Source organism: Choloepus didactylus, chromosome 1 (assembly GCF_015220235.1).
Source record: "Choloepus didactylus isolate mChoDid1 chromosome 1, mChoDid1.pri, whole genome shotgun sequence".
NCBI classification, from domain to species: Eukaryota; Metazoa; Chordata; class Mammalia; order Pilosa; family Megalonychidae; genus Choloepus; species Choloepus didactylus.
In genome coordinates, this window is record NC_051307.1 from 10877804 (window position 1) to 10904200 (window position 26397).

The 26397-nt window shown below is 42.7% G+C and overlaps 1 protein-coding gene across 3 annotated transcripts in view; it reads left to right on the forward strand.

Annotated features, from left to right (window-relative positions):
* HLCS (holocarboxylase synthetase) overlaps nt 1-26397 on the forward strand; it is a 231186-nt gene that overhangs the window by 22669 nt on the left and 182120 nt on the right. For 2 of the 3 annotated variants that reach the window (XM_037831637.1, XM_037831654.1), the window contains exons 2-4: nt 6047-6184; nt 22573-22735; nt 24266-25209. In XM_037831637.1, the coding sequence (XP_037687565.1) occupies nt 6047-6184; nt 22573-22735; nt 24266-25209 (1245 nt within the window). The remainder of the gene's footprint in view (nt 1-6046; nt 6185-22572; nt 22736-24265; nt 25210-26397) is intronic. The other variant, XM_037831645.1, reaches the window with a different exon arrangement.

A 26397-nucleotide genomic window follows, 5' to 3' on the forward strand; every position in this document is an offset into this window, starting at 1 on the left:
TGGTCAATAGTTTCTTTTATTTCCATAAGGTCATCTATTTTTTGATTTACTCTTGCAGTTTCTTCTTGATGCTCTTCTAGGGTCTTCTTCATGTTCTTTATACCCTGTGCCATGGTTTCATAGTTTGTCTTTAGTTCTTTGATTAATTGCTCCAAGTACTGTGTCTCCTCTGATGTTTTGATTTGGGTGTTTGGGTTTGGGTTATCCATATCGTCTGGTTTTTTCATATGCTTTAAAATTTTCTGTTGTTTTTGGCCTCTTGGCATTTGCTTTACTTGATAGGATTCTTTTAGGATATGTAGAATTATTCAAAGACTAATCTCTAATTTGTCAGATCTAGAGCTTGGTGGCATAAACTTTCTTTAACTAACCAGAAGATGGTGTCCGTGAGTCACCTATTCCCCACAAGTCAATTCTCCCCAACTTTGTCTCTGTGGTGTATGGGGGTCTGATTCTTGTGGGGTCCAATTGGTGCACCAAGTTTGGGTGTGTTGTTGATGCTGTCCGCCCTGAATGTGGGGCGTGTGTCTGAGCAGTTAGGGAGGGAGGGCAGCTTTAATAAACAGACATCCCAGGTGTTCCTGGAGATTTAAGGCTGTTGCAAGAGTTTAAACCTTCATTTCAGTCTCACCACTGATTGTCTCTGCCATTGACCCTCAAGTCCTTGATATTGGCATATGGTCTCTGGGATTTCCGAGTGGGTCCCTCTTCCAAGCCGTGCCCTTCTAGGGCCTCTCGAAGTTGAAGTTTTAACACACAGTCAGTTTCAACCTTTACCCTTTGGCCCAGTTTGCCCTAGTCCTAACCAGATCTGCTTCATTCATATCTCTAATTGAAGTCTGCTCTCTTTTTCAGCCTTTTTTTTTTTTTTTAAACAGTTGCTGTATGCGTTAATACTGATATTCATATCTGCCAAGCTCCATCTCTTGAGTTTCAGGTGTCACAGAGATACCCAACGTTCTGGAGATCAATCAGATTATACACAAAGGGATCAGCATCTCAGGATCTGGAGATAGCCATTACAATTCAGGAATAGATTTGACTGCTGTAAGAGCTCACAATCTAAGGACCATTATAGTAAGCGTTCCCCTGGTAAGTTGTGCTCTAAGATTCAATTCTGAGATTACGCATTGTAGTTAGTCCATACTGGTGAGGCATTTTAGGGTTTGCCTTTGTTTCTAGCATACTTCATTCAAAATTCTGTCTACAGGACCCATTCACCTCGTTGTGTGTCTCACAACTTCACTCCCTCTCACAGTTGCTCAATATTCCATTGTATGCACACACCACAGTTCACCCTTCTGTTCCTCAGTCAGTGCACCCTTAGGCCACCTCCACCCATTGCAAATCATGAATACTGCCTCCATAAACACCAGTGTGCAAATGTCCATTCTTGTCTCTGCTCTCAGATCTTCCAAGTACTTACCCCGTAATGAGGTTGCAGGACCTTGTGGCCCCCACATATTTAGCTTCTTGTGGAACCACCACACTGACCTTCAGGAATGCTACACCATTCTGCCTCCTCATCAGCAGTAACTAGGTACATCCCTCTCTCCATGTTTTCTTCAGCACTTTTATCCCTATTTATATTTTTTCTACGATTTTACAGAGATATATTCACATACCATACAGTTATCCACAGTGTACAGTCAGTTGTTTACCAGTATCATCATATAGTTGTACATTTAATACCACAGTCAGCACTTGAACATATTGATTACTGCAAAGCAGTGTTTTATTAGCAAATAATAAAAAAGATAATAAAAAAAATAAAATGTCATACAATATAATATAATAGTAAGGACAGACAACACCACCACTACCAAGAATCCCATATCCCTCCCTTAAATCCCCCTCTCATACACAATTAGCTTTGGTATATTGCCTTTGTTACATTTAATGGAAGCATATTACAATGTTATTGTTGACCATAGACTCCAGTTTGCTTTCATTATGTTTTTTCCCAAATACCATCCCTTTTCCAACACTCTGCATGGTTGACATTCATTTGTTCTCCCACATGTAAAAACATTTTTATGTTTGTACATTTAGTAACAGTCATTGTCCACTCCCGTTTTTGCCAAGTTATACAACTGCAGTCTTCATCATCGATCTTTACCTCTGGTGTCATACATTCCCCTATCCCACCTCTTTCAGCTTTACTCACAGACGTCTTCTTTCAGTGTACTTACAATATTGTGCTACCATCACACAGTATTATACTATCTATTTCTGGATCTATACAATCAATCCTGCTGAACATTCTGTAGTCCTTCAGCATCAAATGTCCAGTCTCTGCTCTCTTTCTATCTCCTGGTAGCCTGTGTTATCAGCTTTTAACTCTCAAAGTTTGCTCATTAATGTTTGTTCATATTAGTGAGACCACACGGTATTTGTCCTTTTGTTCCTGGCTAACTTCGCTCAACATAATGTTCTCAAGTTTCATCCATGTTATTATATGATCCATGTCTTTGTTCTGTCTCACAGCTGCATAATATTCCTTCATGTATATATACCACAGTTTGTTTATCCACTCGTCTGTTGATGGACATCTGGGCTGCTTCCATCTCTTGGCAGTCGTGAATAATGCTGCAATAAACATTGGTTTACAAATGTCCATTCATGTCAACTTTCAGTTCCTTTGAGTATATACCTAGCAATGGAATAGCTGGGTCATATGGCAGATCTATACTTAGCTTCCTGAGGAACGTCCACACTGTCTTCCAGAGTGGTTGCACCATTCTACATTCCCACCAACAGTGAATAAGTGTGCCTCTTTCTCCACATCCTCTCCAGCACTTGTAATATTCTGTTTTTTGGATTATGGCCATTTTGGTAGGTGTGAGATGGTATCTCGTGGTTTTTATTTGCATTTCCTTAATAGCCAGTGAAGTTGAGCATTTTTTCATATGTTTTTGAGCCATTTGTATTTCCTCTTCAGAAAAGTGTCTATCATGTCTTTTGACCATTTTTTAATTGGGTTGTTTGTCTTTCTGTTGTTGAGTTGTAGGATTGCTTTATATATTCAGGATTTTAAAACCTTATCTGATATGTGGTTTCCAAATATTGTCTCCTATTGTGTAGGCTGCCTTTTTGCTTTTCTAACAAAGTCCTTTGATGTACAAAAGTGTTTGATTTTGAGGAGATTCCATTTGTCTATTTGTTCTTTGGTTGCTCGTGCCATGAAGTGTTTGATGAGATGGGTCCTTGCATAGTGTATTTGCAAGGGTATTCAGAGAGCCAGAACCACAGGATATGAGTGTGTGTGTGTATGTGTATTAAAGAAGAGATTTATTAGAAGGAATTGGCTCATGTGCTTATTGGGACAAGTAAGTCTGAGTTCTGTAGGGCAGGTAAGAGGCTGGAAATTCTGGGAAGCTGATGTTGAAGTCTTGCCAGAGGGTGTAAGGGAGGCTGGGAAGGAGTGGAGGGTGCTGTCCAGGAAGAATTCCTTCTGATTCTGGAAGCATCCCCTGTCCTGGCTTTTAAGACTTCTCACTGATTGGCTGAGGTCCACCCACCTTGCTGAGAGTAACCTGCTCTACTAGAAGGTCTGTGCTGGTTTCATCTCCAGAACATCTCCATAGGAACAACTAGGTCAGTGTTTGACCAAACAACTGGACACTGTAACCTGGCCAAATGGACCCATGAACTTAGCCACTGCACACAGAAAACTCTAATATGTCACTTGGGATCTGGGAGTACCAACCCGTTAAGTCTGTCCACAACTGCTGGAAATTACCTTAAGAATTTTCTCTGTCAAACATCAGGGGCTTTGTCATGCTGTCCTTGCACACTGTACTTAATTTGAAAATATAAAACATGAGGAACCCTTTTAAGGAAGTATCCTTAAAGCATTTTCTGAAGTCAGGTAGAAAGACACAATCTATTTTCAGTAGCATCTAATTCACGGTGATGACAACAGTGTTCCCTTCTGTCTTCCCCTTTTCTGAAATTTTAATTTTTAAAAATATGTTCACATGCTTAAAAAGCTTTCGAATAGTAATTCAGTTTAATAAAAAACAAGTGTTTCCTACCTTTCCCTACTCCTCACTCCCCTCCCAGAAAAATAACTCTATGATTACCTTTCTTTGGTATTTATCGCTGTGTTTCTAGTAAATAAGCTTGTACTATTTCTTGCCTTTTTGATTTTAGAATTTATTGATACCTGAGAGGTAAAGATTTAGCTTTATTCTACTGCCCCTTTGCTTCTTCCCCACCATTCTGATACAATTCTAGCACATTCTAGGGTTAAAAGTGTTCAATATTTTGTATTATTATGACCTTCTAAATATTCTTATGACCATGTACATTATGACTGTACTGTGCACTATAGTGTATTATGATTATTTTTTCCTGTACATTATTTATTTATTGTTTGCTTAGTTTTAAGAATTTATCATTTTATTCCCAGATTCTGCCAGAAGTGTAACAAGCCCTCTGGATATGGTCAAATATGTCAGTTTGATTTCAGTCCCATTTTTAATTTTTCTGGGAGACAGCCCCTTTAGAACCTTCTGTCCTTCTGCTTCGGGCTCAGCTCTGTGAGGTCTCGAGGCCGGCCACATGTCCCTGCCCCTGGAGCCTCCCTTCGCGGCCACCCTGGGAACGCTTCTTGCCTGCCTCTTGTCCTGGAGCTCCTTTTCCTGGCTGCTGTGACATCGTCTTCCCTTGTTCTCTTCCCTTGTTTCGTTAAACATGTCTTCCAGTAGTTTCTTGAGAAGGGCTGCATGGGAGATAAATAAACTTTTTTGAGACTGTGCATATGTGAACATGGTTTTTCATTTACCTTGGTACTTGATTGGTAGTTTGACTAGGACTTGTCATGTGCTGGGCCTCCCTGAAGGCACCAGGCCGTCCCACTGGGGAACCTCTAGTCCTCTGCAGGGTCTGTAGGGCTTTTTTCTTTTGGGTTGGTCAGTTTCCCTGGAGAGAGCTCCTCAGTCTCTTGCCTTGGGTTTATCTTGGCTGGATGACACTCTGAAGTCAGGGTCCTGGAAGGAGGGTGGCTGGAAGGGACTTCCCTGCTTCAGTTGCAGACTTTTGCCTAATGACACTGATTTCCTGTGTCCTAAGAAAGCGACCCTCTTGTGCTCTGCTCGGGTGAGTGAGGAGAGGGGGTCTGGGGCTCTAATTGCTTGTACCTTTTCCCCCAAACTTCCACTGTTAGCTCTACCCTGAAGTCTTGCTGTCTGAGCCTTCTATGATTTTCTGGGTCTCTGTGACTTAAATGACTTTTTTTTTTTTTTAATTACGGTGCTGGGGCTCCCCCATCTTGCAGCCTTAGGTTTCAACTTTTTCTTTCTTTCTTTTTTTTTTTGGTGGGTTAATGCCTTTTAAAGTTAATTTAAATTCTGCCATTTTAGAGGGATTTTAGGAGAGAGAACAGAGATAGGCAGTGGATATATTCCATCTGCTAACCAGTCATGATTGTGATGTGCTTTAAAAGAAACTGAATTGAAATCACTCTTGACTGCCATTTCGATTCATGCTAAAATACATCTGCTAGCTTCTCTGCACCTGGGAGCCACCTTTCCCTGAAATATCTTCTCTCTCTGGCTTTGACTATTGCTTGAGTGTCAGGAGGAGCACAGACTCCCAGATTTCAGGGAGAAGAGAATGCGTGGTCCCTGAATATGGTTGTAGGAATCGGCTGTTGCTATGGAGATGGGAACGTGGAGCCTCCCCTTCCATAAATGTGCTTCACACTTGTAATTTGGAAAGCGCGTCTGTGCTAAGCAGTAAGGAGTGGCAGGATGAGCCAAGTTTTAGAATTGATTGCTTGATAACAAATATCCAGCGACGTTGAAGCTACCGCGTCCTAGAGGGCATTTTGCAGCTGTTGAAATTGTCATAGTTCAACGAGAAACATGGGGTGACTGTGGTCCCCTGGGGGAGAGTCAGGTAGCCTTGTTTAGACCTTACCTGGAATTGCAGAAGAGGGTTTCCTAGGCATGTTGATATAAATGGCAGTTTTGATTTGAAGTGATACTGAATCTTTTTTTTTACTTTTTTTTTTTTTTTATCTTTCTTTCCCCCCATCCAGTCCATTGATGACTTGAACAAATGGGTCCTTTTTCTTGTTTCTCCTTTTATACTTGAAGCAGAGCACATTGCATTTGTGACAGAGAGCATTTGGGTACAGAGTGAGAATTTGCAGAGACCATCTGCCTCTTCAGAAACTGTGAGTAACATGTTTTTGACTCGTGTTCGATATATAAAATACGTGTCTTAATTAAAACCAGATTTGTTTTTGCTGAGTGTTCTTTCCTGCTCTTGTAGTTGCCATTCTTTGTGGACATTTTGGGCTAAGAAAAAAACATTAGTAAGATTGCCTTTACCTATTCCTTTTAATATAGTAATGAGAAAATTTAGAATTATCTACATGGCCCACATTTGTGACTCTCCAACGTTTTTTTTGGACAGCGCTGCTTGATGGTCAGCTCATCTATTCCTACAACTTCTTGCTTTCAAAATCAGCCTGAATGACTGATTTATATTGCTACCTACTTCCTAATCATCTCGCCTTGAATATCCTGAAAACACCTCAAACTCAATAAGAAGTCCAACATTAGTTGTTTATTGTCCTCTGTTTTAAAAAAATAAATCCCAGATTAACACCATAATTTGATCCTCTTCCTGTTTTTGATAATCTAGTTCCTCAAGATAAAAAGCTGATTGGTCTTTACCTTTTCCTGCCTCCTTACGTCCATTACATTACAAGGTTCTGCTACTACCACTCCCAAATGTCTCACTTGACTCCTTCATGTCCGTTCCTCCTCATTCCATGCCTGTCTTCATTATCTTTTGTCTAAACTGTGAATATCTCATCTCATCTTGTGTCTCTTCCTTGGGTTTTCCTTCTTCTGCCAGAGTTATCTTTCTAGACCCAAATTCAGTTGGGATACACTCCGCTTAAGCTTTCAGTGGCTGTCGTTCCCATGGAAGCCTGACCCTGTCGCCTGTGAGGATTGATGCTGTGTGTCAACTTGGCTGGGTTACAGTGTCCAGGTGCTTGGTCAAACCTTGGCTAAGTCGTTGCTGTGGATCAGTTAGCACCTAGGATCAGTTGACTCTAAGGCAGGGAGATTACCCGCAATAATGTATGTGTGTGTGTGTGTGTGTGTGTGTGTTGGGGGGCTCATCTGATAATTGAAGGCCTTATGAGGGAAAAACTAGATTTCCAGGAGAAGAAGAAATTCTGCCTCAAGTCTGCTACAGCAGCTCTTGGCTGGCCTCCCCTGTGAGTTTTGGATCCAAGACTGCAACGTCAACTCTTGCTGGAATTTCCCATCTGCCCGCTTACCTTATGGATTTCAAACTTGTCAGCCATCACAGTTGCATGAGCCAACTCTATAATATAGATCTCTTCTCCTCCCTCTCTTTCTCTTTCTACACACACACACACACACACACACACACACACATCCTGTTGGCTCTGTTCTTTGGCAAACCCCTATGTATATACCGCCTTTGCACCTTGTTAGGTTTCTTGCCCTCAGTTGCCTTTGGTGACTCATTCTTGCCCGCCCACCTTCTTGCCGTGCGTGTACCTGTCCTGGCTCAGGTGCTGGCTGGGTGGAGGGGAACACCTGCGCCATGGCATGACTAGTGCTGCGTCACTGGGGTCCTGAGATCCCCAAGGAAGACAGCTTGTCCTTTCCTGCCTGTTCCCCCCTGTTAGTCTGGCCTTCTCTCCTCACTGTCTGCCTGCCTTTCTCCGCGTCCACGTCACCTGCAGATGCAAAGAGGGAGAGCAAGAAGGCACATTTTTGGCGGGGAGCAGCATTGCCTCCCCCAGCCTCCTGTCTTCTAGAATTCATACATCTCTGCTTGCAGTCGGGGCCCGTTCGCAGCCTGTGACCCACCAGTTCCTTGCCAAGTGTTTTCTGAGTTAAGGTTTGGGTTGGATCCCTGAACCTGCAAGGGAGGTCATAGAATGTAGGAAATGGAGTGGATTTTGGAGTCATTTGTCTAATGTGCCCCCCCCCCCCCATCTTGGTCCTGGGATTATTCCCGGTTCCACTGCAGAGCCCTGTGCGGGGGTGGGGGGGAGGGATAGGGGGTGGTGGTGGTTGGTCCACCCCCTTCAAGCAAAGCCACTCTGGCTCCAACTGTTTCGTGTATTAGGAGTTCTGCCTAAAAGCTCACTTGAAAAAGGAAAAGAGTTGCACTGGGGACAAGGGAAGTACGAAAAACCAGCAATGGAGTGTGGTCCCCTCACTTTATGGATGAAGTGGAGGCTTTGGCGGATGTTAGGTGATATGGAGAAGTGTTTGAGGGGAGGGAGTGGGCCTGGCTTGGGGTGGAGGGCCTGCCACCCAGGCCAGAGTGTAAGAAGGAACGGTAGGGGCCTCGAGGGACTGTACACACTTCAGTGTGGTGTCTGCCTGGTCCTCGCCGGGCACAGTTGGTGTACACTCAATGGGTGGTTGAGCGTTTAATGAATGGACTATTCGCAATAGCGCTGGCAGGGTTGGAAACCAACAAGGAATGGTGAATCCCTGGGCTAGCAGCCATGGAGGAGCCCTGCTGCCCTGGGAGGGGTGGCCGTTGGAACCTGGACATGCTGTAAGCTCTGGCTGGGGAAGGGGTTGCTGGAGGAGCTTTGGCCTTTCAGAGGACATGGCCACTGCCGGTTCACGGCCTGCAGGAAGGGATACCTCTACCTCTCTCTGCTCCTGCCCTTGGCTCTCTTGCCTGACCTCTCACTGGCCAAAACCAGCTGGAAGCCACAGGGCCAGGGAGCCTGTTGGCGCCGGCCCCTGAAGCCAGCCTCGTAGCAGGGTGGAGAGTGAAGAGCCATTGCAAATACCTGCTGGCTCCTAAAAATCTGCGGACTGGTCGGCTTGTGTATTACAGGAAGTCTGACCCCAACCCATCCTGGTGGGGGTCTATAGGGTGTCCTTTTTGCCCTTCCACCCTCATTCAGCTGCCACTGTCTTTGCCTGCTGCATAGGTACGCCGTAGGGATTTTGCTGATGGTAGCCATGTCTCCTGGCTTCCCACTTCACAAACATTGTCTTTAAGACACTGTGTTGGGATGAGAGAAGAGGAAAGACGGGGATAAACAAGAAATAATTGTATGGAATACAAAGTAGACTGAAACGAGCTGTGAAATCAGTAAAAGGATTAAAGGATTGAAGGAGTTCTGGCTGGGGCTGAGGAGTGGGTGTAGGATTTGGCAGGGGGGCCTCTTGCAGCCCAGTGCACTAAGTTACCATGTTCTCTTCTGAAGGATCCTAATTTTGTCTAGCCTAATACATGCTTATGATAATAATGAAGCCATTTATTGGGCCCCTGCTAGGCAGTTTACATACATCACCCCTAATACTTACAACTCTGCAAGGTATTACTGTTGGCATTTGAAAGATAAGAAAACTGAATTACAAGATTAAATGATGTGCCAAAATCTACTAGCTGCTAAGTGGTAGGTGAGGTTTTAACCAATGTCCATTCCCTTTCTAAGAACAAATTAATGTCTTGTTTTGTTTATTGGTTGGCAGCATTTACCTCTTTCTGGTTGCTTTTAGGATTTTCTGTCTTTAGTCCTTTGCAATTTTCACGACCGTATTTCTTTATTTTCTGGAAAGAAACCATTGACAGTTTTAAAGCAAGCAAGTAACATGATTGTATTTATATATATTTTTATTTTTGTTTTTAGAAACAGACACTCCCCCTTTCTATCCCCCCTTCCCTGGTAACCTCTAATCTGCTTTCTATCTCTGCAAATTTGCTATTTCTAGTCATCTTTTATAAGGAATGTCATACAATTTTTGTCCTTATGAGTCTTGCTCATTTCACAGAGCATACTTCTTTAAAGGTTCTTCTATGTTACAGCACGTCTCAGAAATTCTTTTTTTTAAATGGCCGAAGAATATTCCATTGTGTGTATGCACCATGTTTTCCTTATCCATTCATTTGTTGGACATTTCGGTTGTTTGCCACTTTTGGCTATTGTGAGTAATTCTGCTATTAACATTGATATACAGATATCTATTTGTGACTCTATTTTCACTCTCTTGGGGTATGTACGTAGAAGTGGGCTTGCCAAGTCATATGGCAATTCTTTATTTAACTTTTTGAGGAACTGTCTATAGTTTGCCACAGTAGCTGCACCATTTTACATTCCCACCAACAATGCACCAGAGTTCCAATTTCTCTGCATCCTCTCTAACACTTGGTATCATCTGTTCTTTTAATAATAGCCATCCTTGTGGTTGTAAAGTGGCATCTCTTAGTTTTCATTTGCATTTCCCTAATGGCTAATGATTTTGACCATCTTTTCATGTGCTTATTGGCTATTTGTATATCTTGGGTGTTTTTTGGTTGGAATCCTTTTTATATTCTGGATATTAAACCCATTCTGTAGTTTATCTTTTCATTTTCTTGATTATTTCCTTTGCACAAACGTTTTAAATTTTGATGAAATAAAATTTATCTATTGTTTCTTTTGTTGCTTGTGCTTTTGGTTTCATATCTAAGAATCCAATGCTGAATCTTAGTTCATGATTTGCCCCTATGTTATCTTCCAAGAGTTTTATAGTTTTAGCTCTTATATTTAGGACCCTGAACCATTTTGAGTTAATTTTTATATATGGTTTGAGGTAGGCATCTAATTTCATTCCACTGTGTGTGATAATCTAATTTTCCCAACACTGTTTGTTGAAAAGACTATTCTTTCCCCACTGCATGTACTTAGTACCTTGTCAAAAATCAACTGGCCATAGATGTGTGGGACTATTTCTAGACTTTCAGTTCTGTACCTCTGGTCTATTTGTCTATTTTTGTGCCAATACCCTACTGTTTTGACTACTGCTGCTTTGTAATATAGTTTGAAATCAGGGGATGTGAGACCTTCAACCCTGTTCTTTTTCCAGATTGTTCTGGCTATTTAGGGCCCTTGCCATCCCATATAAATTTGAGGATCATAAAACATTTTATTTTTTCTTTGGACTCTAGGTATAATGCACAAAATTGGTTGAATCATAATCCTTGTTGAAAATGCACTGCCATCATTGGTTTGTGCATGGCCCTCATTCATTCACTCATGAATTTAAAATAATCTAATAAATATTCATGAGCTCACCACTCAGTATGAAAAATACAGCATATACCTCAGTGGAACTTCCCTAGAGTCCATCCGCCTGCTGTTTCATCTGTTCCCTGCAACCACACCCCCATCCCCCGTATCTCTAATTATTTTAAGTTGTCTGGATGAACAAATAAAACCTTCCTGAACAGTTACATAATCTTATGAATTATTAAACATATAAATATTGTAAGCTTAAAGTTTTCTTATACATTCTGTATAAACTTAGTAAGGTTTCAACTTAAAGCCAAGGTCAGCATTTCTAAAATATTGCAATTACATAAAATATCATGTGCATAGATTCCTTCTTAATACAAAAATATGAATGCTGTGCTTTTAATTTTTTAAAACTTCTGTTAGTTAATTTTACATCTTTATGGGGTTAAAAGATGTCCAGCGTCTTAAGGAAGATAGTTACTCTATCATGTAGGGTACAGGCTAAGCCACTTGAACAAAGCCACCCGAACTAGAGTGGTTCAAACAAACTGGAAGTTTTCTCTCTCTCAGGTAGGTGGTTCTGTTCTGTAAGTTTCCTTCTGTCTTGTTCTGTCATCTCCCTGCTGCCATCCTAAGTGGTGGTTTTCCCTCGGGAGAGGCTGGGTCCTGCCACCACCACTGTCAGCCTCCACATTCCAGCCTGCAGAACGGGGAAGGGGAGAAGGTGGGTGACCGCCAGCTTCCCCTTTAAGATGGTGATCCGGAAGCTTCAGACGTCATTTGTGTGTGCATCCCATTGCCCAGAGCTTAGTCACACAGCCACACTTAGCCACAGAGGAGGCGGAGAAATGTATTTTCTAGCTGGAGCACCATGGATTCAGTGAAAGCCTGCGGTTCTGTTACTGCAAGGAAGAAGGGAAGAATAGATATTGAGAGATAATTAGCATCTCTGCCACAGATCTCTCACTTCCTTTGTAAGGAAGGTTTAATGAAGACCTTTCTGCTCAATTGCTGTTTCTTAATTCTTAATTTTCCTGGGATAGAAAGATACCTGACCACTGATTAATCGATTTTATTTGTGATCCGAGATTTTGGTGGGTCCTGAAGCCTGGAGCTGGAGTCATCCACTGCCATTCTTTTGACCACTCTGGTGGCTGCAAAACTTAAAACAGGGCTGATGGCACAGCTCGCTGTCACAGAGTTCACCAAGTCTGCAACTCTGGTCAGGACGATTGCTTGATGGGATTTTTCATTTTGGGGGGGCTTTTATAAAGCTGGATGTGTTTTTTTATCTAACTCTAAAATCATTTGAATTCAATTGGATCCTCAGATATTAAATAGAAAATATATTTATGTAAGAAAGGCTTTTGAACTTGATGGTGGGATCTTACATTCTTTCACATTTTTAGAACTATACAACTTTTAGAGGTATTTACAATATGTTTTTGGATTTTGGATATACCAAATGATTTGTGTTCATTCTACAGACCTCATAGCAGCAAATAAATGAACCTCAGGAGCTCTGCTTTAAAAATAGTTGCATTCACATTTATATTTTCACTTATTTATTCATTAACGGGTGTTGTGCCAGATTGAATGTATTATGTCCCCCCAAATGCCATTATCTTTGATGTAATCTTGTGTGGGTGGACCTATCAGTGTTAATTAGATTGTAATTCTTTGAATGTTTCCATGGAGATGTGCCCCATCCACCTGTGGGTGATGACTCTGATTGGATAATTTCCATGGAGGTGTTGGCCCGCCCATTGGGTGGGTCTGGATTAAATTACTGGAGCACTATATAGGATCAGACAGAAGGAGCAAGCTGCTACAGCCAAGAGAGACACTTTGAAGAAAGCACAGGAGCTGCAGATGAGAGACATTTTGAAGACAGCTGTTGAAAGCAGACGCTTACTCCGGATTAGCTAAGAGAGGACAAATACCCCAAGTGCAACTAAGAGTGACATTTTTGAGGAACTGCAGCCTAGAGAGGAACGTCCTGGGAGAAAGCCATTTTGAAACCAGAACTTTGGAGCAGACGGCAGCCATATGCCTTCCCAGCTAACAGAGGTTTTCCGGACACCATTGGCCATCCTCCAGTGAAGGTACCCGATTGTTGATGCATTACCTTGGACACTTTATGGCCTTAAAACTGTAACTGTAACCAAATAAAACCCCTTTCATAAAAGCCAGTCCATCTCTGGTGTTTTGCATTCCAGCAGCATTAGCAAACCAGAACAGGTGTCTACAGAACATCTATTGTGTTCTAGTTATTGTGCTAGTGCAGTAATAAATACTAACAGGTCATGGCAGATTCAGCTTTAATACTTTCTGCACTTACATTAGCAGCTCTGTTTGTTAAGAATTGATAACCTGAAGAACTTATATGATCCTTTTGTGGCAGAAGATGCACTTATGCCCTTTGTATTCTCTCAAGGCATTCATTCATTTGTTCATCCATCCATCCATTCATCCATCCATCCAAGATTTATGAGGTACCTGTTTTATGCCAGATTCTATGCTGAGGGTGGAGGTATGTGTCATATGAAGATGAAAGACACATTCATATGTGATGGTCCTTGTCCTTAAGGAGCTCACAGTCTGGTGGAGGAGACAGCTAAACAAATGTACAATTAAAGTGATTAAATTAAAGTGATAAATTCCATGGGAAGGCATGGCCAGGAGCAGTCGGAACCTATCTGGATGGGGCAGAGTCAGAGAGGACTTTCCAGGGGAGGCAAGTTCTGAGTGTTAAGGGAAAAACCGCAGTTGGTAGAGAAAGACCAAAGGGTGTTATATGCGGAGCAGCCTGTACAGAAGCACAGAAAGCATTTGCCCCGGGGGAACTGCACACAGTTCATACAGCTGGAATCTGCTGGAATCTGCATTCAAGTGGTTAGAGGAGTGGTCCAGGATGAGGCCGGAGAGGAGAGCTGCCGCTGGGTTGTTGGGTGGGAAATTACCTCCATGCAGGGTAGCCTCCAAGAACTACCAGGCAGGCTGACCCAGGGGTCACAGAATAGAGAAGCTCAAAGTCCAAGTTCAAGTGCACAAATCACATGGTTTATTAAATAAATTCAAAACAGGCAGCAAGAAACAAAGGGAGAGATTGGGGGTGGGTTAACACACTTAGGATGGGGTGCCTGTGGCAAGGGAGGAGCCCACACCTGAATCCTGGGCCGTGCTGTGCTCAGGCTGCCGTCTGTCTCTGCCATCTCAGCCTTCCCTGCTCATAGCGTGGCACAGGGACCAGAGATGAGGCCAAACACTGGGCTCAGCAGATGGGAGCTGCCAGGAGCCCCTTTGCCCCTTGCACTGTTGAGAGACTCAGGGCACATCTAACCATAAAAGCTGTGGCTGGCTAGTGATGTGCTGAGAAGTCGTGCCTTTTATCTGCATTTCTGGGCAGAATATACAAGGGTCCGAAATGGGTCCATAAGGAACCATAATGGGTAGATGATATAGGGATGAAATAAGTGTCAGTCTGGAAGATGGCATGATTTGTGTCTTACTAATATTTCAGATTTATTTAGGCCTTCCATGCTTTTCTGTCTATAAGTAACACTGTCTTTTGTTCTGTCCTTTTTCATCTGTACTCAGCTTTATATATGTTCCATTTCATCCATCTATAATGTCTTATATGTTACTGTCTATACTTGATACATCTTGAGAGTTTCATCTGTGCCATTATTTTTGTTTTCTATATACCAGAATTGAATATTTTTAAATAATGTAGTTATTTAAAAATTCTACACAAATCAAAAAAGGCTTATATGCATTAGTAAGGAATTTGGACTTTATCCTAGGGACCCGAGACTAAAACCATTGTTTATAAGCAGAGTGATCATATCTGTGCTTTAGAAAGGTCAAAATTCAGGCAGATTGGAGAATGGCTTGGAGGGGAGCAAACCTGGAATAACAGATTGTGTCCACGTGGGAAAAAATGGTGGCCTTGAGGAGAGTGTTTGTGGTAGGGATGGCGAGATGGAGACAGATGTACGAGCTGTTTAGGGGGTGCTGGGAGGCATGTGGGTGGATGGTGGGTCATCGGTGGAGATGGGAACACCGCATATTGTTATTAGTCAGCTCTGTAGAAGTAACAGATGATCTTAGAATCTCAATGTCTCTAAACGGCATACTCTGGCTCACGTTACAAGTAGGCTCAGCAGGTTGGCTGCTACTTTGTTTCAAGCCGTGGCTCTTCTCTGGGCTCTGGCTGGTTCTGCTCCATGCATCTTGTCATCTTCTTGTGCAGGGACCCTGGCTGAAGGCCCGTGTCTATTGAGGGACATGTCATTCACATGCAGAGGGGAAGAATGAGAGAGCCAGCAGAAACTCAGTGTGGTGAGATGGTTTGGAGCTGTATGTATCCCAGAAAAATATGCTCTCAAGCTTAATCCATTCCTGTGGATGTGAATCCACTGTAAGTGGGAACTTTTGATGAGGTGACTTCATTTAAGGTGTGGCCCAGCCCAATCAGGATGGGTCTTAATCCTGTTACTGGAGTCCTTTATAAGCAGAATCAAATTCAGACACACACAGAGAGAAAGCCAAAGAGGGAGCAGCCAGTGGGTGAACATCAGTGGAACCCAGGATAGAAGGGAGAGACACCACGATGTGCCTGGCCATATGACAAGCTAAGGACCAAGGATTTCCCCAGAACGCCAGTCTGCAGGAAGAAAGCATTGCCTTGGTGAATCCTTGATTTGGACTTTCTTTCAGCTTCAAAACCTGAGCAAATAAATTGTAAGGCAGGACCTTAACAATTGTTCTCATTGTTAAAGCCGAACCATTGCACAGTATTTGCTTGAGCAGCCCAGGAAACAAACAGATGGGCCACACATTTTTTGCTTTCCTCCTATTGAGCAGTGGCGTTTCACTCCCCTCCCCTTGATTCTGAGCTGGCCGTGGTGATTTGTTTGTCTAATAGCATGTCGTAGAAGTGACATCATGGGACTTCCAAGGCTAGATCATAAGGAAGAAACTTTGCAGCTTCTGCCTGGGCTCTGGGACACTCGCTCTTGGAACCCACCTCCCATGCCATGAGGAAGCTCACACTGCCCCGTGGCAAGGTCCACATGAAGAGGGACCTGGGCCTGTGGTGGAGAGCCCCAGTGAGCTCCCAGCAGACAACCATCCTGCACTTGCTGGCCATGTGAGTGCGCCATCTTGGAAGTGGGTCGTCCAGTCCCCATGGAGCACCCCAGCTGCGCCATGTGGAGCCGAATTGAGCTGTTCCTGTGAAACCTGTCCAATTTGAGATTTGCGTGCAAAATAAATGATGATTGTTGTAAGTCACTAAGTTTTGGATAAGCAGAACACTTGAGGTGCCTCTTAAAACTTCTCCACCTAACTTTGCCAGTGTCCTGGGGGTGTGTGGGAGGGGGCGGGAGGGGAGTAGTGGGGAGTGAATAATCACAAACACAAACACAAACACAGGGTGCCTTAGACAGGCTTATGGGACTGCTGAAGAACACAAATAGCATAGAAAGGTTTGTGACAGCAAGGGTATTTCTACTATTTCCTGTTTAACTCTTAGTTCAGAAAATGAAGATAAATTAGAATATCCTTTTCCTCGAGTGTCTAGTCACTTACGGTTTTGCAATACCACTTCTACATTTCAACTGAGTCAGTTTATCAGTTCAGGTCTTGCTTTGGAATTGTGATAATCATTACACTGTTACTTGATTTTCCAATACCCGTCTCTTTAAAGCACCATAGAGCATACTATCTTTTTACATAATTGAGAGCAAAAAATGAATTTCATGGCACCCCTGTTCATCTCCTCCACTCTCAAACCAAGTCAGCGTGGATAAGTGAAAAGTCAATAAATCTCCCTTTAGTCTCATTGTTTCAAGTTCTTCACATCTCTGTGTGTCCAGCCCTTTGTCATTCTGCTTATTACTAGACTTTTTAAAAACTTAACATGTGACTAAGTTGATTTGTAAGAGAATAAACAAGAACCAGAAAAATTTTCAAAGTTGATTATCTAATTATCTGGCCCCAGGTAACTGATTATAACTGGTTGCTGAGAATTCTGTTTCGGTGTCTGCTGTGGGACATCAGCTTGCCACGTGCTGCAGGACAGTCATTTGCAGGGCTGAATGCCATCCTCTAATTGAACCTCTCGCCTCGCCCTGAGCAGTGGAGTGGAGCAGCTATGTCAGTGCTTGCTGCAATCAACTGTAACATCAAGTCAGGAGCTTTGGTTATTGAACAGTTTTCTGCCCACTGCTTGAAAGAGGAAATTCTTGGCTTTGATCTGGGGGAATAAGCCTTTTGCTTGACTTCCCTTTTCTTCCTCGACCCTGTTGTTTCCTTCCTGACGCACATTTGGAGCGTCCCCGTTTGCTTTTATCTAGGGGAAGGCAAACACCCGGGCGAAGGATCAGTGACAGTGACGGCGCAGCTCTGCTTTGATCAAGCACCCAGCGTGTTGGGGGGAGTTGCATGGTCTGTGGCTCATGGACCCCAGTCCTGGAAAAAGGAAATGCATTTAGGTGAGGAAACTGTCCTCCTTGTTGAGAAACCTGATCAGGGATGTGTGTGTATATTGTTCTTTGCCTCTTCCTGTCCTTCCCCTTCCTTTGTTCAGCTCCTGCTTCTCTCTTCCTTCAGAGGCCTGTGGGAATTTAATTGTTGGCTCCTTTTACATGGACTGCTCCACAGCAGGTTGCTAAATCAACATTTGTTGTTGTTGTTGTCTTTGCAAACATTTTCAGCTTTTTATTTTGAATAATTTTAGGCTTACAGAAAAGTTGCGAAAATAGTACAGAAGTTTACAAATAACCTTCATCCAGCTTCCCCTAAAGTGAACATCTTACATAATCCTAGCACAGTGACCCTCTTGAAGAATTTGACATTGGATAAGGCTTTGAAGCTACAGGCCTGCCTTGAATTTCAGCAGTTTCCCCCCCTAGGGTCCTTTCTTCAGTTCCCGGATCTTACATGGCATCCAATCATGTGTTATCTTGGTTTCAAGCAGCCTGCTACAATTCCTCAATCTTTCTTTATCTTTCATGAGCTTGACAATTTTGATGAATTTTCTAGTAGAGTATCTTTCAATGAGTCACTGTTTTAATGAGGAAATTCTGGATTGGCTCTCCCGAGGCTGAGCATTTCTCCTTATTCTTTGATGGCCAGGGGTAACTCTGAGAACAGTGAGGCTTTAGCAGTGTCCTTTTCAAGCTTTCCCCTCACGCTCCTCTGAAAAGTCAACTCTTTTTTTTTTTAAATTAATTTTTATTGAAATATATTCACATACCGTACAGTCATCCAAAGTGTAAAACCATTAATTAGCAGTATCATCGTATAGTTGTGCATTTATCACCACAATCAATTTTTGAACATTTTCATTACTCAAAAAAAATAAAAATAAGAATAAAAATAAAAGTAAAAAGAACACCCAAAACATCCTATACCCCTCTTTGCCCGTATTATTCATTTCCTTTTTATCCCCATTTTTCTTCTCATTTGTCCAAACAAGTCAACTCTTTTTGAGACGGTGATTTACCTTCTCTCCGTCGCGAGCTGGCACCTTTTTCTCCATTCCCAAAGCTGTAAATCAGCTGAATATCTGAGTTTTAATCGTCACCTCTCATCCTGGAGCCAAAGACGTTGCATGTGAAATGTGGAATTAATTCTACTAAAATGTTGGTGGAGGCCCGCGCTGCCAGGGGAGTGAGCGAGTCTGCTCACTCGGCCCTGTGTCGTGTGCCGGGGAGGGTGCGGGAGAAGTAGGTGGTAAAAGTGGAGGGACGTTGACAAGTAGAGCAAAATTAAAATTCTCAGGTCTCTCTCTTCCTCCAGATATTCCAGGCCAATTAGTGGGTTCCAACCTTTTGACCACAAGGGCTGCGTTTATTTTTTTTAAGTTTTTTATTTCTGCAGACTTTTTCATTACTGAACACCCTAAAAATAAAAACTTAAATTTTCTCTAAGAAGAGAAGTGAAATACCAAAGAATATGATTTTGTTGGGTTGAGATGCGCTTTGGAGGGCCACAAACTGTTGAATCCCCCAAGAGTCAATTTTTGCCCCTTTGGGGGCAGTGTTGTTCCTGCTGAGAACAGATGTGGAAGGACTTTCTTGGTTTGGAATGGTCACGACACTGCCCCTTATGGACCAGACACTTTATGAATTATCCCATTTAGTTCTCCCAACAATCTGCCCAGGAAGGTGCTTTTATCACCTCCACTTTACAGACAGGAAGCCAAAGCACAGAGAAGTTGAGTGACTTGCTTCGGTCACACAGCCTGCAGCTTGAAGAGCCAGGATCCAAACCCGGGAAGTCCTCATACTTACTAGTTTATCCTGGAAGACTCAGGAAACAAACTGCCTTGAGATTTTTCTTTTTATATATATATATTGCATTATAATTCACGTACCATAAAATTTACCCCTTTAAAGTATACAACTACAATTCAGTGGTTTTTAGTATATTCACAAAGTTGTGCAACAATCATTACTATGTAATGCCAGGATATTTTATCACCCTCAAAAGAAACCTGACACCCATTAGCAGTAATTCCCCATTCCCCCCTGTGCCAGTTTGAATGTATTGTGTCCCCCAAACACCATTATCTTTGATGTAGTCTTGTGGGGCAGACATTTTTGGTGCTGATTAGATTTGCTTGGAATGTGCCCCACCCAGCTGTGGGTGATGACTCTGATGAGATACTCCCATGGAGGTGTGGCCCCACCCATTCAGGGTGGGACTTGATTAGTGCAGCCATATAAAGGAGCTGACTCAAAGAGAAGGAACTCAGTGCAGGTGTGAGTGACATTTTGAAGAGGAGCAAGCTCGCTAGAGAGTAACATCCTGGGAGAAAGCTGTTTTGAAACCAGAACTTTGGAGCAGAAGCCAGCCATGTGCCTTCCCAGCTAACAGGTTTTCTGGACACCATTGGCCATCCTCCAGTGAAGGTACCCGATTGTTGATGTGTTACCTTGGACACTTTATGGCCTTAAGATTGTAACTCTGTAACCAAATAAACCCCCTTTATAAAAGCCAATCCATTTCTGGTGTTTTGCATTCCAGCAGCACTAGCAAACTAGAACACCCCCCTCCTCTTTAACACCTGGCCACCACTAATCTACTTTTTGTCTATAGATTTGCCTGTTCTAGACATTTCATATAAATGGAATCATACAATATGTGGCCTTTTGTGACTGGCTTTTTTTACATAGCATAATATTTTCATAATATTCAAAACTTCATTCCTTTTTATGGTCGAATAATATTCCATTGTGTGGAGAGTCCACATTTTGTTTATCCATTCATCAATCAATGGACATTTTGGTTGTTTTCACTTTTGGTTGTTATGAATAATGCTGCTATGATCATTTATACACATTTTTTTTTGTGTGGACATGTATTTTCAGCTCTCTTAGTGTATACTTAGGAGTGGAATTGCTGGGTCATATGGTAACTATGTTTAACTTCTTGAGTATCTGCCAAATTGTTTTCCAAAGTGGCTGACTGCCCACCCAGTTCCTACGGGCAGTGTATAAGGGTTCTGATTTCTTTACATTCTCACCAACATGTGCTATTGTTGTTCTTTCTGATGATAGCCATCCCAGTGGGTGTGAGGTGGGATCTTTTTGTGGTTTTGATTTGTATCTCCTTAATGACTAATGACATTGAGCATCTTTTCATGTCTTTATTGGCAATTTGTATATCTTCCTTAGAGAAATGTTCATTCAGATCCTTTGTCCATTTATTAATTGGGTTATTTGTTTTTTTTATTGTTGAGTTGTAAGAATCCTTTACATATTCTGGATATAACGCTCTTATCAGATATATAATTTCATAATATTTTCTCTCATTCTGTGAATTGTCTTTTCACTCTCTTGATATTGTCCTTTGAAGCCCAAATGTTTTTAATTTTGATGAGGTCTAATTTGTTTTTTCCTTCATCATTTTTACTTTTGGTGTTGTATCTAAGAAACCATTGTCTGATTCACAGTTGCAAAGATTTACACTTATGCTTTCTTTTAAAAGTTTTCTAGTTTTGAGGTCTTTTATCTCCTTTGAGTTAATTTTTGTATACAGTGTGAGTTGGGGGTCCAATTTCATTCCTTTGCATGTTGATACCCAATTGTCACAGCACCATTTGTTGAAGAGATTCTTCATTCCCCATTGAATTGTCTTGAAACCCTTATTGAAAATCAGTTGATCATAAATGTATGTTTATTTCTAGACTTGTCATTCTGTTCCATTGACCTAGATGTCTCTCCTTATGTCAGTTGACTTTTGCCTTTGCCTTTTGATTCTCACATTTCCTGATTGAACAAGTTCCTTTAGGACAGAAGAGGTTTTGCTTTTGGGCATTCCCCTTACCTCTCTAGTTTCAGGACTTACCCCAGAATTTCACCTGGTAATCACCTATTTTTTAGTCAGTTCTTCACTGCTTATAAGGTGATGTTTTATGTATTTTATCTAGCCTTTTTTTCACTGTTTTCAGCAGGACTTTGTTCTAAAAATCTTCCTCAACAATTACAGAAATGGAATTCAAAATTTATATCTCTAATTATGAAATTAGGTGCAGTAGACCCCTGAGAAGATTTGGGGGTAGGGTGGGGTGGAGGTGGGAAGGAGAGGTCAGTGAACTCATTCGTGACATCTTAGAAAAGACCAGGATGCTTACTACAGCTTTTAACACCAGATTCATAATAGCTAATGATAGCGGTTTTCATCAGTTGAGACTTTATTCTGCTCCAAAACTTTCTACTAGGGGCATCATGTATACCCCGTAAGACGACAGGTAGTAGTATTAGCGTTATTCCTGTTTTACTAATGAGGAAGCTGAGATCTGGCATTTCAGAGACTTGCCTGAAGACAGAGAGTTTGACTTCCTCAGAAAAAATGCGGGTATCTGATGTCCCAGTTTCAAATTCTTCTTTTGTAAACGCTTAAAGGCGTAAAGGACTGCCTGCCTGCTCTTGTTTCTCCTGCCCCCTGGTGGTAGAAAAGTGAACTTCCTGGGACCAGGCTAACCCAGGGGCCAGAGCAAGCAGGGAGAGCAGTGGAGACCGCTCCACGGACTCGCTGGGAAATGTGTTTAAAAATTCTCATCCTTGAGCTCCAGCTCCAGGGGTCTAATGCACAGGTGGGGAGTCTGCCCAGGAATCTGTGATGTGTTTCCAGGTGGTTCTATTTGACCACTGTGAGAAAAGCTGGTCTTCAGGTTGCAGTAGTGTAAACCACCGGATCGTGTGGAGTAATTGTTCTCCTGTTTTCTGTTCAGATATCTAGTCTCTGAGAACAGTCCCTTCCCCTTTCTATTCCTCGAAAAGCAGTTGAGCCTTCAATTTTACTTGTAAATGAGAGGGTTCTAATTAATGTTTTGTAAGTACTGCCGTCAGGTAGAAATGAGAACGTTCGTGACAAAACATTTATAGGAGTAAATGTCAGTGTCTAGTAAATTATCATGCTTGTCATAATTTAGCGGTGGGGCGCTGAAGGGAAAAAACACCTGGTCATTTTGGAGAAGAAAAATCTCAACCTCTCTCTGTTCTTCCTTCTCACCCACTTTTTCTCAGATTGTGAAGTGGTCAGACTGCTGTTCCCCATTGGCCTGTAGACCAGGGGATCCCTACCAATTAATAGCGGAGGCCAGTGTGGACGACTTCAGCCGGCTGGGGGTGGCGTTCATGGAAGACAGGCTCCAGATGGACAGCGGACTGGTACCCCAAAAGATCGTTTGTAAGTAACTCCAGAAAATGCTCTCATCACAGCAGGATGTTTTCAGCTTAAAGACTGTTAAGCACGCCTCTTCAGTATAACTTAAGGGCAATACTTAATTTCAGTTAAATTCAGTCAGTGGGTTTGATTTAACCATACTAGTGTAAAATTCAGACGTGTCAAGTGTTTTGGAGGGTGGTGGTTATCCCTAAGTGCATCATTAGTGCTTATCAAATTCTTTTTTTAAATTCAGTTTTATTGAGATATATTGACATATCAGTCAGTCAGTCATCCATGATGTACAATCAGCTGTTCACAGTGCCATCGTATAGTTGTGCATTCATCACCCCAGTCAATTTTTGAACATTTTCCTTACCCCAAAAAGAATAAAAATCAGAATAAAAAATAAATGTAAAGAACACCTAAATCATTCCACCCCACACCCCATCCCACCCTATTTCTCATTTACTTTTTATCCCCATTTTTCTACTCATCCATCCATGCACTGGTTAAAGGGAGTGTGAGCCACAAGGTTTTCACAATCACACAGTCACACCATGTAAACTACATAGTTATGCAGTCACCTTGAAGAATCGAGGCTACTGGGTTGCAGTTTGATAGTTTCAGGTATTTCCTTCTAGCTATTCCAATACACTAAAACTTAAAAAGGGATATCTATATAGTGCATAAGAATGCCCTCCAGCGTGACCTCTCGACTCCAGCTTATCAAATTCTTAAACAAGATTTCTCATAATTGCATTGTTTAGGATAACGGCATTCAAATTCAAAACCAATGTAGTATTTATTTCAGACAATCTAATACAGTTTAATTAGTTTCTAGACTATTTTTCTTGAAATGATAGTATTACTCTGAAGTTATATAATATATACACATCACTTTTTGGAGCACACCTTTTTTTCAAGAAACATGGAAAACGTTTTTTCTTAATAATGCTTAAAACCTGGCTTTCTATGTCTGTGAAGGTCTTTGTTCATATCACGAGCAAATGAGTGTCACTTAGCCATGTAAATTTGTGCGAATTCCTTAATTTCCTGATAGGCGTAATCGTGTGATTGTAAACTTACATTCCAGTCTCGAGACAAGATACTGGGGAGAGCCCCTCCCTGGTTCCCCCTATGAAGTGTCTTGAGTGTGTATTTTCCTGGGATATGCTTGGACAGACTGTAGATATTTGTCCTTTTCATTTCTTAGTCTCATCATCAGGTAGTAGATTAATACCCAAGAAATCGAATGTAAGTAAATAGCAAAGTCACCTCTGGGGATTGCACTTTCTTCACCACTCGCTAAGGGGGGTGGAGAGAGCATCTGGGGAAAGATGTGGAAACTCGGGTTGCACTTGGGGTCCACGGGGGCACCCTCCTAGCAGGTGGGAGCAATTACGGGGTCCCAAAGGGTGCCACAGAGTTGAGATGTGATGAGGGTGGGTGCCGGGCAGCTGAGCTGTCCTGGGTGCGAGTTGTGGAATGCCCAGGGCGCCCGCTGTGGATCTTGAACTGGGTTGTTAATTGTCTTTCCTGTTCACGCTGCAGCTGTGTACTTCCAGGACACCCCTCTGAAGGATCTTAAGGATCAGGCTGCAGACAAGCCGGCCCAGATCCTACAGCCCAGCCTGGAGTCTTCTGTTGAGATTAAGCCTGAGCAGGACGTTATGGAGCCCATTGGCAAAGCTGACCCAGAGGTCCTCGAAGAGCCCAAAGAAGAGAAAGGCACCGTCTCCGGGAGAGAGCCCGCCGGGGAGGGCAACGGGGGCACGGGCTCCATCGAGCACTGCCACCTACACCTGTCCAGTTGCCATGAGTGTCTGGAACTTGAGAGTCGCACCATTGAGTCGGTCAAGTTTGCATCCGCAGAGAACATTCCAGATCTTCCCTACGATTACAACAACAGTTTGGAGGGTGTTGCCAATGAGGACTGCCCTGAGAAAGAAGGAAGGAGAATCACCATCTCCAGAAAGGCCCCCAACATCCTCCTCTTTGTGGGCTCCGATTCCAAGGAAGCCCTCGGCAGGTTCCGGCAGGTCCGGGATGTTCTGTGCGACTGTGTGGATCCCGATTGCTACACCATCTATCACCTGCTGGAGGAGAGTGTGCTCAGGGACCCGTGGCCAGACACCTGTGTGCTGCTGGTCCTCGCCACCCGGGAATCTCTTTCCGACAAGCTGCACCAGCAGTTCACGGCCTACCTCTGTCAGGGTGGCAAGGTGCTGGGCCTGTCTTCATCCTTCACATTTGGGGGCTTCCGGGTGGCAAGCAAGGGAGCTCTGCAGAAGACAGTCCAGAACTTGGTTTTCTCGAAGGCTGACCGGAGCGAGGTGAAGCTCAGTGTTCTGAGCAGTGGCTGCGTGTATGAGGGGGGCCCCGGGGAGCGGCTTGGAGCGGGCAGCCTCCAGGGCCACCTGGAGAACGAGGCCAGGGACAGGACGATTGTGCAAGTGCCTTTCGGAACGCGTGGCGGAGAAGCTGTGCTTTGCCAGGTACTGAGGCCGCCGTGGGTCCCTGGGGCAGTCTGTTTAAAGGTTTGCAGAGTTTGTTTGCCACGTTTGTGTGTCTGTGGGACTCTCTACTGACAGTGAGCAGAAAGTTCAGTTTGGGGCTTTCACATGGCCTGAATTCCCAGATTAACCACAATACTTGTCATGGAGGAAGGAGATAGACAGTGTTATGGTTAATTAAAATTTCCGGATAACCTAGAATCAGTCAGAAAATTCTTTCTCATTTTGAGCTTTGTTTGTAATGATCTTCCTAAAATGCACCAGTCTGCTTCCTTGCCTTAAAGTACAGCCTGGTCAGCATAATCGAGCTTTTACTTAATGGAGGAAGTTGAATGCCATCGACTTCTGGTTCCAAACGTCAGTGACCCCCATCCTAAATATTGTAGCTGATTCCAGGGATCAGGCCGATTGTCCACCAACCGCAGAGGTAATTTTAGGGCATTAGCATTAGAAATATCTTCAATCCCTGATACCTTTCTTATGATTTTTCATTCCTAAAATCGAAACGCCGAGAAGAAATTCAATTAAGAAAATATTGAATTTATTTAGATGTATGGTGTATGGATATATAGATAAGAAAAAAAACAAAAACGGGAAGATGAAAGGAAAACGCAGCCTCCTTTCCTATCCTCAGGGATCCTTTCGGCTCTTCTGCTCTTCCCCTAGCACTGTCCTTTTCCTTTTAGCTTTTTGTTTGTTTAAATGAACAGTAGCAGGGCAGGCCATTTCCGAATTCATGACCATTTACTGCAAATCTTTTAAAGCCTGTGAGGCAAAATTTTTGCTTGAGTTAAGGATTTGATGATGATCTAATGAGAAAACTAAATAATTGTAGATGCATTGCCCAGAATAGTTCCTGAGATGAGTATATTAGATTTTGTTTTATTATAGGCATCTTTTTATTGAGTTAGAGAATTATTTGCTTCTTTGGTCTTGCTTTCATTTTGTATGCTCTTTCTCTTTCCAGCTCACCTACAAGCTAAGTCCCGTGAGTTTTCTGATCAAACATTCCTCAAAGGGATATAGATTTGTTCCTTGGCTATTCTAAAGCCCACTCATTTGTTCTTAAGCTAATACTCAAGCAAAGATATTGAAAATTAAGAAACCTGAACATCAGGGCAGAAGTCCAAGCAGGATTCCTTCAGGGCTGTGCAAACCATGCAAATTAGT